The sequence below is a fragment of the Rhipicephalus sanguineus genome, chromosome 3 (assembly GCF_013339695.2).
Source record: "Rhipicephalus sanguineus isolate Rsan-2018 chromosome 3, BIME_Rsan_1.4, whole genome shotgun sequence".
Lineage (NCBI taxonomy): Eukaryota > Metazoa > Arthropoda > Arachnida > Ixodida > Ixodidae > Rhipicephalus > Rhipicephalus sanguineus.
In genome coordinates, this window is record NC_051178.1 from 123,925,228 (window position 1) to 123,941,660 (window position 16,433).

At 42.7% G+C, this 16,433-nt stretch overlaps 1 protein-coding gene across 1 annotated transcript in view; it reads right to left on the reverse strand.

The window, feature by feature from the left end:
- Positions 1-16,433, reverse strand: part of LOC119387061 (myosin-VIIa-like) — a 142,884-nt gene that overhangs the window by 25,610 nt on the left and 100,841 nt on the right. Inside the window, 12 exon segments of the mRNA XM_049413356.1 lie at positions 509-726; positions 1,804-1,902; positions 2,007-2,084; positions 4,135-4,341; positions 6,806-6,877; positions 7,601-7,732; positions 8,474-8,488; positions 8,490-8,582; positions 9,550-9,672; positions 10,894-10,989; positions 11,951-12,130; positions 14,774-15,019. Coding sequence (XP_049269313.1) covers positions 509-726; positions 1,804-1,902; positions 2,007-2,084; positions 4,135-4,341; positions 6,806-6,877; positions 7,601-7,732; positions 8,474-8,488; positions 8,490-8,582; positions 9,550-9,672; positions 10,894-10,989; positions 11,951-12,130; positions 14,774-15,019 — 1,559 coding nt within the window.

Sequence of the window (16,433 nt, forward strand, 5' to 3'; positions counted from 1 at the left end):
TGAGACTTGTATTGCACAAACATGGCGTGTATGACGTAATTGCTTGCGAAAGCAAGGCCTTTGAGATTGGCATTCACTTCTGCCATCGCGTTGGCGTAGACTCATCATCATCGTTATTTGTCGGAGAACGGGAGGAGTTCGAGCTGGTTGGAGCTCGCATGGTCGTGCGTGCGGTTCGCGGTCGGACTCGCCGCGCCGGTCGTGATTGCGTGTGCTTAGTTCTTTCATACCTACAGCTGTTGGTGTTAAAAAAATCACATACGTTGATTACATTTCTGTGGATGAGGCCGTCCTAAGCTCCGCGTTTCTATCCATCGACTAGATCGCGGCTGAGCGCGCCAATTTTCGTGCTGCTCGTAAGAATTGAAATAAAATTCTGTACCACTAAATATTTTGCCGTTTTTCCTGTTTTTCGGCTCTTACGTTTCCCGTCTCTTACGTTTATTTCCTACAGTCCCTTCAAAAACGTATCAGCGGGGTTCTACTGTATATGACTGTAACATCGAACCTGAGCTCCTCTCGCAGAATGCCATGGCCGATGATGAAGTGCAGCTTCTCCAGATTGGAGGTAGGCCGGCTCTCGAGCCAGTGGCTGTAGTTGTCGGCTGCCAGCTCTTCTTCCTGAAGGTGGCGCCTCACATCTTCCGTGATCTTGTTCTTGCGTTTGAGGGTCAGCGACACTAGCTTGTTACGGATGCTACGAGACTTCTGCTTGGTATACGAGTCCTTGAAGGGAAAGAGAACCAACAGGCATTTTCTTCTGCCCAGCTAATGCTGCTGATGCTGTCAATATCACCTGTACTGTGCAGTAGTAATTAGAATTAGCCTGAACGTGCATGCCATGGTTGTTGCACCTTTGCTTTACTCATGAATGCTATAAAAAATACTAGCACCAAAGAGAGCACTTTAAAAAGACTGTATGTCCGTAGTAAACAAAAAGCAGTGATACCGCACTTGAGTTACTATGCAAGTCTAATGGTGGCTGCGCCCCTATCCGTACAACCTCGCTGTAATAAAGTTGAAAAGGGAACTGAAACTACTTCATTTTAACCACTGTCCGCTGATATGGTGGACATTGCCCACCGGGTGGGTGGGAAGCTGCAGTAAGCTATCAGTGAATCAACCGAAACCTATGCAAATGAACAAGTCTGCAGTGCACAGCTAGCTGAAAAAAGTAAAACTGTTCTTTGTTGTAGATTCGTTGGCAAGATGAATACTGTCGCTAAAAAGATCTCCATCCATCTGACATGCAGTAGCAGCAGCACACCTGAAGTTATCATTGCACTGAGAGAGTTGTGGCTCTCTACCGGCATAGCCTTGAAATGTTGAGAAGCTGATCGATCGCTGAGAACATGACAGCAGAGGTCGTGTTCGTAATGCACTTCGTCTTCCAAGTCTATCGTGGATTGCAGCCTAATGATACAAAAAGGTCAGTCAATCTTCGTTACGAACTAAAAAGAAAGTTTGTTACATTAACTTGCAGAAAAATTTTGCGTCCCTAAATAAAAGCCATAAGTGCATGAATTTCTACAAAAATTTCAAGAGCAATTGCGATTACCTCCTCATATCCATTACTTTGGGATAGCACATTTCATTATGGTGCAGTTTGACAGATCTTCTATTGCCTGCATAATGCAGCTTTTTGAGGATTCGACATAGGCACGAAAGGGCAGAGTGCTAGTATTTTTGAGCTTTATAAAATGAGTAAATGCTAATTTTACGTTATTGTATATCAATATAACACACTGTGATGCTGTAGCATTTCCTTCTAGCCGGAAAAAAAAAGAAGAAGCGCATTCTTACTGTGTCAACACCCATCATTTGAGCTTCACGGAAGTCCTTGGTCTTGATGAAGTTGCGACCCAAGGTGGCAGTGACTTTGCTCATCACAGATGAGTTGTCCTGCATTGAACAATATAGGCTCTTCATTATGAATAACTGTGACAAAAGGAGCAAAAAAATAAAACACGCAGGTGCACCAACACAATATATGGCCAGTAACATACCCTGTCCATGGTATGGAACTTAGGTTCCGGCAGGTCACCCATGAATCGCAAAATTGTAATCCATAGTGCCAAGGCAGCCTGAAAACATAGTTGAAAAGCATCATCAAAAAGGAGGGAGAAAAAGAAGAGGGGGAGGAAGAAAAAAGAAAGAAAGGTGCAAGAAATTTCGGAGGCGGGGGTGCAAGATAAACAGTATTCCGCAGCCAATACAGCTGAGATCTGATTTGTGACAATAAGAACGCACAGATTTCAGTCACTCTTCTATTACAATTTCTCACCAGAAGTATTTTGACGTTTTAGTGCCCCAAGGTGGCGTTAACTGCTTCTGTTAAATATTATATATACTAATCACATGCAGTTCTCTCAATTGGCTGTGATCCCGCATAACAAAATGCCATTTAGTTGTGGAAATGAGGGCAAGCTAAAGCCATGTGCAATCTTTGACCTCGTGAGGTCACGTGTTCCCGTGTTGCAGGTCACGTTGAGCACCACTGAACTTCATTTTTACCAATTAAGATCAATGTAGGCTTTAGTACCGTAAAATGCCAAGCAAGTGCCCCCACCCGAGCAAGTGCCCCCACCCGAGCATGTACCCCCCCTTCCCCTGCAGCCACCTTTTTTTCAAGACGAGCATCACTTGTGTAAAAAGAATCACAAGATTAAGTACACTAAATGTGTATCTAATGTTGTTTATGAAATTCCCTTATCATGTGGCCGGTCGTGTGTGTGTGTGTGTGTGTGTATATGTATATATTAACGCGGTAGCGTTAGAGAGCTCGTGTCGCAGAAATTCCGCTGTCGGCGTCGGCACCGTTGGTTGTGAGCGAAAAATCGAGAAAGTAGCAAATAAAATAAACGATAAAATCTTCGGTCCCAATGAGGATCGAACCCGGGCCGTTCGCGTGGCAAGCAGGTGTCTTACCACAAAGCCACGATGTTGCTTGCAGCTGCTTCGGACAAAAACACTACATAAATGTCATGTAGTGAAAGGAGTCTCGACGCATTTTGTTCGGCAGGTGTCACGACGAAAACGAGCCCATACGGTAGGCGCATTCGCGAGGCCATCAAACTACGTCGAAAAACGCCGGGATAGTGCAGCCATCGCCGCTAAATACACACACGAACTTTCAAACAGCTCTAAAAATGGACAACTATGTCCATCTAGAGGAAAACATATCAAGCCAACGCAGCAAACGCTAGATAATGTGCTGCCATCTGTGAGGCATTGTGAGAAATATGTTTCGACTTTTCATGGCATCCGAGAGGGCCGACGCGCGGCGTATATCTTGGAGGCCATGCGACTCTTGCTTTAGATCGAAAGCCTGTAAAATTCGCGCGCGTACGTGCATGTGTGTGTGTAACAATACACATTTATAAGTATGCACTTAGTGGTTGAAAAGCGCACTAGGGGCCGGATTTCGCTATCGCGTTCAACTCTTAAAGGCGAAGCTTAAGGGTCCCCCAATTTTTGGTCAAACCGGTCGCTGCTTCAATGGTTTGACAGTGACATGGGGGAATAAATACAGTAAATAAATAAAGCATTTCACTAGAAACATGGATGGGCATTTTTTTATTTTTAGCGGCTCTACCGCCATTATCTTGAACTTCAGTCGGGGACCGAGCATGCACCCCCCCTCCAAATGTCCAAATGTGGGCGGATTATCCTTCACCATAGGGGGGCGCTTGCTCAGAATTTTACGATAGACACCATCAAAATTTAGGATGTTGCAGCGAGTTGTTGCAGAAACTTTAAGGTGGCACTGCCACCTACATTTCCGTTTCACATGTTTTCTCTCTTACCAGACGTTCTGTCGTGGCAAGAACTGGTGCTTTTAGTATTGTGAAAGGGTAATCTACTAATATGAGAAAAATCATTTTTCTCTTTAGTGTCCCTTTATATACAGGACTTACTTGAATGTTGAATTTGAATTTAACTAAGCCTAGTTGAGTGTTCAGTTGCACATAAGCTCATATCACTTACAACTGTTATTATCTCAGACACATGCCAGCTTCACTCTTTAGCTGGCAGATGGCTGGTATGACAGCGGTAATGGTGTATCTCTTCTACCCTTAAGAAACTCAAGAGATTTCAGTATGCAATGAAAATAGAATCTGAGGGTATGCTCACCATGGTGTCACCCTGTGTCTGCAGGGGAAGCAGAGAGTTCTTGAGAGGCTTTCGCTGGTATTGGTGGCTGGCGCTTCCTTGAAAGTAGGTGGCCGCAAACTTCTGGAACTTGTACTCGCTGAGGTCATCCTTGTCTTCGGGCACCGCTGGAATTGAGCCCTCCACCTCGCCCCCATTGATGGCATTCTCCCGAGAAGCCTCCAGGTCCTGCAAAGATAGTGCACACATGCGCCGATCACAGAGTCTGTCAAAACATGTGCTTTTATTTGATTGTTCATTTAAAGGGACACAAAAAAAAAATGCTTGATTGTCAATTGGTTCAGGAAGACAGGTACCTAATAAGGCAATTATTGGGGCTAGTTTGTTCACGTTGAAGTTTTTGATTATGTGCTGATTGAAAGAATCACAACGAAGAAGACATACAGACAAAGGTAAACGGGACAAAGTGCAACTTTCAGCTGTGAAAGTTGCGCTTTGTCCCGTTAACCTCTGTCCAGTCTGTCTTCTTTGTTGCAATTCTTTCAATCAGCACATAATCAGAAACATTGAAAAGATAGTTGATGTTAAAAACCCTATTTTCATTAATTCCATAGCAAAAGGTTGACCACTTGCAAATAATATGAATTCTCAACTTGCACTTTTGAGTTCTGCACCAAAGCAACAGGGGTAGTGCGTCAGTGTAATGTTAAAGATTTGAAACTATATTATTATTCTCGCGTAACAGTGGGCCAATCATGAAAGGCATTTCAGTTTTCTTCTATGTTTGTGAACAAAAGGCATGCACTGATCAAGATAGAGACAATCACAGGACTCTTCCGTGTTTATCACTAGGTGTATTATTACTGTGCCTATCTTTGCTTGGCTATGATGTGCTCATGCCCACTGAAGGAAGTTCACTTGACCAGTTGGATGAACTGGGTGATAGAGTTCATGCATCAGCTGCACTGCACAAGTTCTTCACATTGGTAGGAATGATTAGTCTATGAAAATAAGTGAATAAAGTACTGAACTACAGTCCTCATCTCATCAAGCCAGTAAGACAGCTTCTTTGAACAGAATAGTGCAAAATATAGGACAAGGTTGTGCATGTGCTTGACGCTTCCCTCGTCCGTTTTTTTTTTTTGCACCTTTCCATTCACCGAGAAATGAAGTACAACAAAAATAAAGGTTCTTTTCATTGGACAATACACTAAGCACAATAAATAATTAATGAAAGTACAGCAGCCTAAGCTGCAGACACAACACTAAAGGTGCCAGCACAGTCCCCCACCATTATCTGGCAGGCTTCTGGCTCAGCCAATTGTCATTCAAGCCTTATCACTGCCTGCTGGCACTCAAAAAGAAACTCTCGACACAAACTCACCAGTGTGCTGCGTGCCTTGGGACCACCGCAACGAGTCCACAAGTAGACCTTCTCACCAACCCACACTTCGCCTCCACATTTGCACTTTTGCACACACAGCCGCCTCACTTGCAGCAGGCGTTCGGCATACGTGCCACCAGCGTTGACGCACATATACGAATACAGTGCAAATCCCGCGGTGCTGGCCATGAGGCAAGCTTGTTGCGCCACCGATTGTGGCACACAGTAAACAATGAGGAAGCGCCAACCTCGTGTGCCTGAAGCGGCTATGCAACAGCGAGCAAACATTCCTTTTCCCTCGCCAGACCCCATTCCACGCTTGGCTGCCTCCACATCCTCTAATTGACGCATCTCTTGTGACGGACGAGCTTCTGTCAATGCCTCCCGCTTTAGACGCTAGATCAGGCAAAGCGAGGTTGCTCTTTTGTCAGCATTACAGGCAGCTGCTTCATACGCAATGTGTTAACTGAAAACAGCACCACATATAACAGCGTGGCCCAATAACCTTACGCAGTACAGTGTGAAGTGAAGCAGAGTTATGACAAGTTGGTGAACACGTGGGTGAATAGTGTACAAGAAAAAGAAGATACAGACACACACAAGGCCTTATACAAGTACAAGCACTACTTTCCAACTAACCTTTATTACAGGGCCAGCTGTGTTTAACTAGTGCCTTCAGTGCTTTTTTTTTTTTCTTGCACGCAAAATTGAGCAATGAAGTAACAAATAGCCTGATTTGTCACACCATTATGTGAAATGAAAGAAAGCTGATTTAACTTAAGAAATACAACATATAGCAATAAGAAAACAAGGTATGGAAATTGGCTTTGAACATTATTTAAACAGCATATATTAATGTTGAATGCAAAGAAGTTCGAGTCATCTTGTTGCTTGCCCCTTGCCACACTGAATTCAAGGACCATTTATAGTTTGGGGAAACACAAAATCAAAACATTAAACAACGCCATATATTAGCAGACAACCTATCTGAAATTGCAAAGAAAAACTGTGGCCACAATTTACTCCGCTAATAATCAACCAATCTCTCAAAGAAATGCAAATGTATTGTTTTTACAGAGAGCAGCATATAAACTCCATGGTTCTCTATGGTTTCTCTTATAGACAGATGAACCGCGGTATAACTGTGTACTAACAAAATGCGAATATGATAGAGCATTTTCTAATAATTTGAACTATGGTTATATATGTTCAAAACAGAGAGCAAATATAAATGTAGAGAATGTTATATTTATTAAGAAATATGGGTGCAAGTGACAGAAAAAGATCTGTATTGAGGACTACTGTTACCTTGAATCCTGATGGGCCCACCTGCTCGTTGACGGACTCCGACCGAGGTAAAAAGTCAAATATGACATCAACCTTGAAGAAAAGAAAGAGGATTGATTTTGTCACACTATTCTTGGGAAGAGGTGCTTTGTTAGCACGGCTTTTGTGAGCATCAGACTGATCTTATTGTCAAATTAAAAATGTTACTGTCATAGAGCTGGCATTTAGTACTTTGAGGCAGTTCAAAATGAAATTTGCAAGGCAGGTACAACATGCAACTTCGGGACGCCTAGTTTCAATGAACTAGGCATCCCGTTCACTGTCACTGTCAAACTGTTTTCAAGCTTTGTCAATACTATAGTTAACAAGAACAAGAAGCCACCTGATAGTAACATACTTTACCGGGACCACAGCTCCTCAGAGTAGAAGGAGTACGCCAATCGTTAGACTCTTTACTGGCGGGAAGAGACCATGGCATCTTTACAGTGATAGCATTAAACAACACATAAGATCAGTTATTAAACTCTGCAAGAGGATGACCAAGTTAATCAGCCAAACAATTTCGAGAAATTCAGGTCTCCTTCGTGCAAAATTTTCACAGTCAAGTATGAAACGTTACTTGCGGAGCACCAGAATGGGGCAGATTAGAATACAGTGACACAGCAGAAGTGGGAGAAGAATAAAGGTGCTGCTTAATAAGCACACCATTAATATGCTGACATCAGTGCAAGCTGTCTATGCATACAGCGTGCCTCTACGCAACTCCGTGTTCAGGTGTTTAAGAGCGAGTGTTGCTGGAGCAAAACGAGGACTAACCAGCTTGGAGTCATCAAGAGGCTCATCTTGCCGACTCGCAGCATCCTTGATGACGGCCATCTTCTGTTCCAAGCTGCGTCGGACCAGAACGTCTTCCTCCTGCTGCCTGATGTGCAGTTCTTGCAGACGCTCCTGAAGGGCGGTAAGGAGAACGGGGTATGGGAATAAGAAAAATTACTGAGTGCATGCAATTTGAAGAAGGTGAGACATATCAGCAGAGAGTGAAAACAAGTTGGTAAATACACTATAACCTCATTGTAACAAAGTCACATCTGACACGAAAATAACTTCGTTATATAAAAAAATTTGTTATATCCGTTCTCATTATATCAAGTTTTGAGTGTACTGTAGGACTCTTTGTCTGCCAACAAGCTCAAAGCAGTGCAACAGTCAAGTGTTTCTTTCCTCGCTTTGACCGTAATCAAAAAGGTGACAATTTTGGGGGGGTTTTCTTTCTTTTTCATGGTTACACTTTAGCTTATGCTTTGACAGTGGATAAGTTATCTGCTTATTGAACAGCAGAAAACATGTAATTCTCCAATTTCTGTCATGAGTCCATCTTTTCTGGGAAAAGATTGAACAGAAGTTTGTGGAGGAATGCTACTTCACTAGTACGGTACACCTTCAAGAAATGGTACAATTTTTCAAACGTACTTCGACACATTCAAAAGCTGAAGACACTGCAGAGATAGTACAGGATGATGAACTTCTTCAGGGTATGGTACTTTCACATTCGAGCACACAATTCACAATGATTGCTCACATCGCAGTATGTACTCCAGTAATGAATTGGGACAACGCTCGTTCAGGATTTCATTTCGTTCAGTGAAGAGATGGGTTACTAATTAGAAAGCATTTACCAATAGTACTTACCCTGAACTTCTGCTCAGGCAATTTCACGAGCCTTTTTTGGGTTCATCTGCTTCTTCAGCATGGCCTCCTCCTGCTCCCTGAGTCGCATGGCTTCGATAATGTGCTGATGCTGATTGCATGCAAAAAAAGAGGCCCTGCTTGTAAGCAACTACTGCTTCTTTACAAGCATTACAAGAAAGCACTGCATGCACAAACAAAGGCATTACATTTACACAAAAATTCGTTAATCAATGATCATTTTTATGACCCCTCGTCTTCATGCTTATATACAATGGCAACAATGCACTTAGCGAGTGGAGCTCGATATTTTGGTCCTCTTCCCCACCGCAACCTTTCCCTGCAGACAATTCACCTTTTGTCGAATGAGCAAAATGGCTTAAAAAATTTTTTTGTTGTGACCACATGTTGTTCTCAAAACAATGGCCCGCTCAGAATAAGAAAAACCTATGAGACCCGATTAGTGTTATTCTGTGTCCCATCAAGGCTTTATCATGGCATAACAACAGGTCAGGATGTGATACGCAAGCATCCTGTTTATAGTAAGTACGTCCAGCATCATACCTACATAATACAGGTCCTCCAAGATATGCAATGGTGTTAACGATGTTGCATTAAAGTGTACTGTAGTATCAAAGGTCATGCTTTCAATGCTTTCAATGTGCCTCCTTGTTCTGACACAAACTGAATGTACCATTCACTTGCTTAATATGGATTGGAAAGGCCAAGTTTCTTTTCTACAGCAATAAGTTTGCGGAATTGAAGCCAGGAATGTTCAAGACTTAAGAGCACAACACCTTCTGTTTTCGGCTTACCAGGGCAACAATGCGAGACAGTGTCTTCTGCAAAGAACTTACAATGCAATGACCAGTCCATCTGGAACACCAATGCAAGTCACTGTTTATCAGAAGTCCTTCCATGTAATGGTGTCATCTGCTCAGCCTCAAGCATCATGACTTTACTGGACAGTCCATCGCCTCATTATCGTGAAGCGGCGCGCTATAGATCGACAACATTGTTCACGCACTGTCCATACATACACCCGAATTTACAGCCGTGAATGTCCAGCAACCTCTTACCTCTATCTTCATCCTCTGGTAGTTTTTCTGGGCAATGACCCTGCGGACAAATGCCTGGATCTTGATCACAGCAGCGTGCTTCTTCTGGTACTCTCGACGCACCACAAAGCCTCTGCAGAGAGCCTGTTTGGCAGCGGCGAAATTTCAATGAATATGCAAGACATGAACATTAAGAAAACACTGCGTGTGCAAGATAAACTAGTGGGAAGCTATGCAATATGTTCAGCACCCTATTACCCAAAATCAAAGTTTCTCACTCCGTGCCTTTATACATAGGAGAAGCTTTAGCACATGAGATTATAAATGAAGATCCTGTTTCCATTTTGTATTCCAGAATAAACATGTGCATGGCAGATATAGGTTAGGAAAGCCTCCTACTACAATTTCTAAAGATACATATACTGGAACACAAGGCAAATAAATCAATGATAGAGAAATATGCTGTTTAACGTCATTGCAGTAATTGGTGAATGTGTAACATGGAAATAAGACACACTAACACTGCTTTTATTTTGGCATATTAAAGCTAAAAAAGCAAACATATAGACTGCATCTGACATCATTATATTTAATATTTATTACAAGCATATTTTGCTACACACTGATATTGATAAAAACATATTAGTTTAATTTTAATAGATGCAATGATTCACTATACTGATGCTTTACTGCACTAATATTACAGGCATCATAGCTAATGCCATGACTTCTTGTACAGTTTGCAGCTTCCCTTATGGTGGATTTACAGCAGGCCAAACGGCTCCGTTTGCCCGCGCACCCACCGTCATGTGACCCTCCACCGGTTGAGGAGTCTGTGTTGGTCTGTGGGGCGTGCGGATGAGAAATCTTTAAAACACTTTTCACAGCCCATGCCTCCTCGCCCTCGGCGGCGGGCCGCATGCTCACAAGGGGTGGCGTGTCACCAGGACTGCTTTTTTTTTTCCTTCTTTTTTTTTGGTAGCAGGGCATGCCGGCGGCTCTTCGAACATGTGGTTTCTGTTTGACAGCACATGCGCGGCATCGTTTGTGGCTTGATTTAGCCTTGGCCTGTGCTCTTTTCCCCTCCTTTTGGTCCGCACGTGTGTACGGCGCAAACGGCTGGACCACGCACGGTCCTGCTGTCACGAGATTCAGCCGCTCACCGCCCGGTCTGTCATATGAACCCACCTTTAAGAGTACTCTATAATTTCCTATGTAAGCACCATGCTTGAAGTCCACAGCTCATCCACAATGCGAAATAAGCAGTTTTTCACTCTATACTAGAAGGCCTGAAATCATTATACTATCCCAAAACTCGACTCACTGTATATCATGCACACTCAAGAGAAAAGTTGCTCATGCTACCTGGAGAGTCACAATGTGTCCCCGCAGATGCTTGAAGCGATGCGAGAGGACGCGAGACCGGATCAAGGCTTGTAGCCGCTGGTAGCCTGTCCTCATCTGCAATGGCAATAATTGATGCCTTTTAGTTATTCAACTTTGTAAGTGGGCCAGTGAACACAAAGGCACTCTCAAGAGCACACTTGGTTTTGCCCCAAATGAAACTTGCACACTAAATTAGAAATCGGAATTATGATCAACTATGTCCACATGATTTCAGAACAGTAACAGGTTTACTCATTACAGTGGGTGATCTGTCACTCTCGCGTGTCACATTTCCAGTTTTTGGCCGGTCAGTAAATTTCCCTACTAATCACCCAGAAGTCACCACAGGTTCACCTTGGGAATGCTTTTCCAATCTAGAATGGCCTCCATGCCATTGCAATCTGAGTTTGAGTGAAGTATGAGCTTTTCATATGTAGCTCTAGTGTAACTGAAGCAACATCAGTTAATTATGTCGGCTTGATGCAGGTATTTTATTGTATTTAAAAGGGTGATTTTTAGCTGCTTGAATGCTACATGATTGTTTACTGGGCAAAAATGTGTCTGACAAACATTGACTATTTTACACTCCAAATATACTCATTCACTACAGAGGGGCATTTATCATTTATGCTGGTGAAAATGCGAAAAGACCATCAGCTTTACAACAAATTTCAAAAATTCTTTGTGCTACGAGTATTTTGATAGCGAGTGGCAAGGGGTATTTTTGAGCAAAGATTACACATTTACTCAAACAAAAGAATCACTCACTGCATTTGATGCAAAAGAAGGAGCTAAAAGAGTGTTCCTTTCTAGCGACAAGAAAGCATGATCGACCAAAAACCAAATTGAAAGTGGGACATCACCTAGAAATAACTGTTCTAAGCACGGAGAAGTTCACCCAGGTGTTAATTAAACCTTTTGCTGTGGTGTTTGGTAAGAGAATATTGTAAAACGAGTCAGGAAAAACTAAGGGGGTAAAGTGGAAGATAGAAATGATTCTGTGCAACAGTATATAAGTCAGCTCCCTCAAGCGTACCGCCATGAAGCGCTTTCGCTGCAGGTAGGCCCTGAAGCACCGCTGAATGGTAAGCGTGCTCTTGCGCATCTTGAGGAAGCGACGTCGGTAGTACCAGCCACGAATGGCCTTTTGCAGAATCAAGATCTTGCGGGTCAGCACGCGGTCCCTCTCCTGCTCCAGAAACAGGTCATGCGCATCCTGCAAGTGAAATTATTCACATTACTTCAACAGCATGGCAACATAGGACAGAAGGCAGAGTGTATGACAGGCAGCCTTGTTTGTAATCCAATCTGTCCTCAAGCATGGTATCCACCTCCATGAATGTACTGATGTCACCGTAGGCTATGTACCATATGAACTTCTGCAAGGCCCACACTTTTTAACATTCTTTTACAGGGTGAAGCATCAAATTGCACTCAGATTACTATGAAGAATAATCCCACTAGCAACCAACTATCAACATTATCATTCAGTCATTTTCACTGGTTCCACGTTCTTTGTGGTTTGACAAGCTTGCCTCTTTGACACCCTCTCAAAGCTTGTCATCCTCCATGCCTTCCATATTTCACATCACCTTGCATCTCTTGATGACAGTCTCAAATAAGAGCGCATGCCAAGCATTCAATATCCATGATTTTTGCAGCACCCAAAAGCATGAAGTAGCTAAACAATGACCCGCAGCACTGTCAACATTGTAATGTGCTGAATCTCAGCTCAACGATCCCGAGATATAGGTGACGATGAAGACGATGTCATTGTTGACAGGAAACTTAACTACTAATGCTATGTAGTAGCAGCTAGAACAAAATAAACATGGGTATGCATGTCCTCCCATGTGACATTTATAATCCCTACCCCTCCCTGATTTCCAAACATCCACACTCCAATTTGGTGTGTGGGCCTTACACCGAAAAATACGGTATACGCATACATGTTATCTTCAGCTGTGCAGATGCACATGCTTGCAGATAAATACAAACATTCGAAAAGATTTCACTGCTTGTACTATCTTAACACAAGATGAATCTGATTCTTCACTGCTGCATCACTGAATTCAATGCCAAATAACAAACTACAATAATAAGAAAAAAAATGTGCACAGAACACTTCAAACATCAAGCATAATTGATACCGTAATAAGCACACCACTAATCTGCAGAACAGTGCATCACATGCAGAAGCTACATACACTTTTGCCTGTGCAGCCAATCTGTTTTTTGTTATGCACAGTTAGCACTTCCAGTACTTTAAGACAAGAACCAGAGCTACTGCAACAAACTTCTTTACCATCAAATAACACTAGCCCCAAACGTAAAGCCATGCTGTTTCCAATCTCTCAACTGTCTTACCAGGCAGTAGGATAAGAGGTGTGCCTTGAGAAATCTATAAAACTTGCACACTGCACGTGACATCTGATGGCTTTCCCGTCACTTTCTTTTCTGTTTGAAGTGACTACAGGTGCGCATTGCTACTTTTGTAGCACTTTATCTTAGTGAGTCACTCAAATCAGTGTACTATTTTATTGCTGTTTGTGCAACCTGTGTGACATACTTTAAGAAAATTATGGCGCTATACATTCTAATAAAACAAGGAATAAGAGTCAGAAATATGAAGATAAAAAAATTCATCTGACTGAGTTGGTTTCTGTTCCACAATGTAATTACGACTAGTGTAATTTAGTAAAATAATGATTTTCTGAAACGCAAATCAATTGAATTCAACGTGTTTTCTTGCACTTGCAAAAATGTCTGCAAGTGTGCTCTCACAAAGCACACATGGTAGTCTATATTGGCCAATACAATACAGCAACCGGGTCATGCAGGTGTACCACAGCACAAAAAAACCAATAAGCTACAATAACCAAACATGAAGCATTCAATTATTTCACTACTGGCTACTAGGCAATGCTTTGTAGAGTAGCACTCCGTACCCATGCTTCACATGCAAAAAAGCTCACTTGATTGGGGTGAGAGATGAGAATTTTGTAGGCTAGTTTCCTGTAAAAAATTAACATAAGCATGACTGATCTGTGATGAACTTTGCTGATACATGGCATCAGCAAAGTTCATCACAGATAAGCAATAAGCATCACAGCAAGAACCTAGCTCTTCGTCATTAAAGTGTTTAAATGTGATGCAATACAGATTAGTATTGATGTCAACAGTGAATGCAGAATGTTCAGATAAAAAATGCTTCGTTTAGAACTGTTCGATAAACAATTCACAAATTTGGGTAGACTAACACATACAATTCAGAATAACAGAGAGCTGAGTTAGTTGGTACGTATTCATGTTAAAGAGACAGGGCGTGCAAACATGGACACAAGAGAGAAGTCAAGACACCACAAACTGTTTGTGGTGTCTTGACTTCTCTCTTGTGTTCGTGTTTGCACGCCCCGTCTTTTTATTTTAACATGTGATTCAGCCTTGCTGTGCTTCATAACTGCGAGAATTAAATCTACTTTTGTTGTGTAGAAAAACGCAAGCTATGATAAAGTAAGGTTGCTTTAACAAGAAATCATGATCATTATAACTAACAAAATATCTTCAGATGTAAAGACACATAAGGAAACAAAGGTATTCCAGTTAGCAGAGCTCTGTACTTGTAACAATGTAGCACAGAGGCAGAAAAGTGCAAACACTATTTACAAAGCTCCTGAAACAATTGATATTAATAAGGTTGACCTGTGTTATTACCCATACGTCTTTTTCTTTTGGAGAAACGGAGGAGGGAGAGTTGCAAAAGCCCAACTTTAAACATTATTCAGCTCCACAACGGTAAAGCATCAGTCAAAGAGCTGCAGAGGTAGCTCAATAAGCTCAATAAATGGCAAGAACTAACCTTGAGGAACACTTTGGTCTTCCCCATCTGGTAGTCGGCCTTGCCGAGAACAGCGGCTGTGATTCGAGCTGTGGCCGCACGGCAGTCAACCTTGTGCACGGGGCCGACGCCAGGGATGAGAAAGCGGTAGCGCTCGACAAACTCCCGAAACGTGTGCCGGATCGGGTAGCCTGCCCGTCGAATGCGGATGGTCTCCATCATGCCAGAGTAGCGCAGCTGTTTGCAGCACAGCTCCCGATCGAACATCTACGCAGAAACAGATTTCACTTGCACCAACAGCTTGAAAGCAACACCGTCTATTGACTCTTCATAACCAAATGAACATGCCAATGATTTGCAGCCATTATCCAAGATGGTACATGTACCATCACTCCATACTTTCTTTGGCTTGCTCTGTTCATGTTCATTCTTACTTTTTCTAAAATTTTATGCAAGACTGTCGCTTGAACAAGCTGTTGCAATTAATTAGAAAGGATGCATTATGGTAAACAGAACGTATAACCAGTGAAATTTCTGGAATGTTGAAGGGTTAATAAAACAAGAACAAAAAATTGTCGCTGACTTGATGCATACATTAGAATCAGGGGATGAACTGCACAGCTTGCACACACGCATGCAGAAAGCACCCTCCAATTCCTGACTTCCTGTAAAGGTTGTGCAAACAAAGCATAGATACTCTTGCCAAATGGTATAGAGCATATTTCAGGTGCTAGAGCACGATCACTCAGATAAAGAAAACAGAAAAGAATAACATGCACACAGTGTAACTTGGCAAGGCACACACACAGCACAACATGTGTGTTGCTATTTTCTGTGCACTTTGTCTAAGGGTTGGCGCTCCAGAATATGAATCAGATAGAAAGGAGAATGATGAAATGGGAGTACTATCAGAAAACAATGCTTTTTGGAGCACATATACAAGTTTCCTCTCAGCAACTTTGTTAGCTACATGCTGACTACATATAAGCATTCACAGACTCTATCAGACATTCTCTCACACAACGAGTGCACACCAGTGAAAGTGCTAAAGAACAGAGCAAAATGTTAAGGGTGCAATATGAGTTGATGCACCACCGTGCCTAAATAGTGCATGCATAATGTGATAAGCTCACTGAATACACAGTTATCATAGGGCAGCATAACTCAAGATAAAATGAAACCTTAAAGGGGCCCTGCAACACCTTTCTTAGTTATATTGGAATAGTCTCATTATTGACGTATGACTCTTCACGAGTCATATGCCGCAAAAATGTTTAGAATCCGTCAAGTCTAAGTGGTGTTACCAAATTATAGAGATCACGTTCCGCAGCTTTCTCCCTCAACTCAACGCAGCGAGCGCGCGGAAAGCTGCGCGCGACGTGAAGGGAGGGAGGGCGCAAATGCGAGGAGGCGACGTCAGCGCCGGCGGCATTTTTTTTCTTCATTTTTTTCTCTCTGGCGTCTCGGCGCAACCACGTGGTCTGTGGCGCCACTTCCGGTCGGCTCGCGCGGTCGTCGTCGAGCGGCGGAGCCCATGGCACCGTGCATCGCGCGTGCTTGAAAACTGCGAGTCGGTTTGGTAATGTTGGGTGTGCACCTCGAACTGCCGTAGTGTTTTCATCGCTCTGCCAACCATGGACGCAAACTTGCGTGTGCGTTTGGAACGAATGACAGCTGAGAT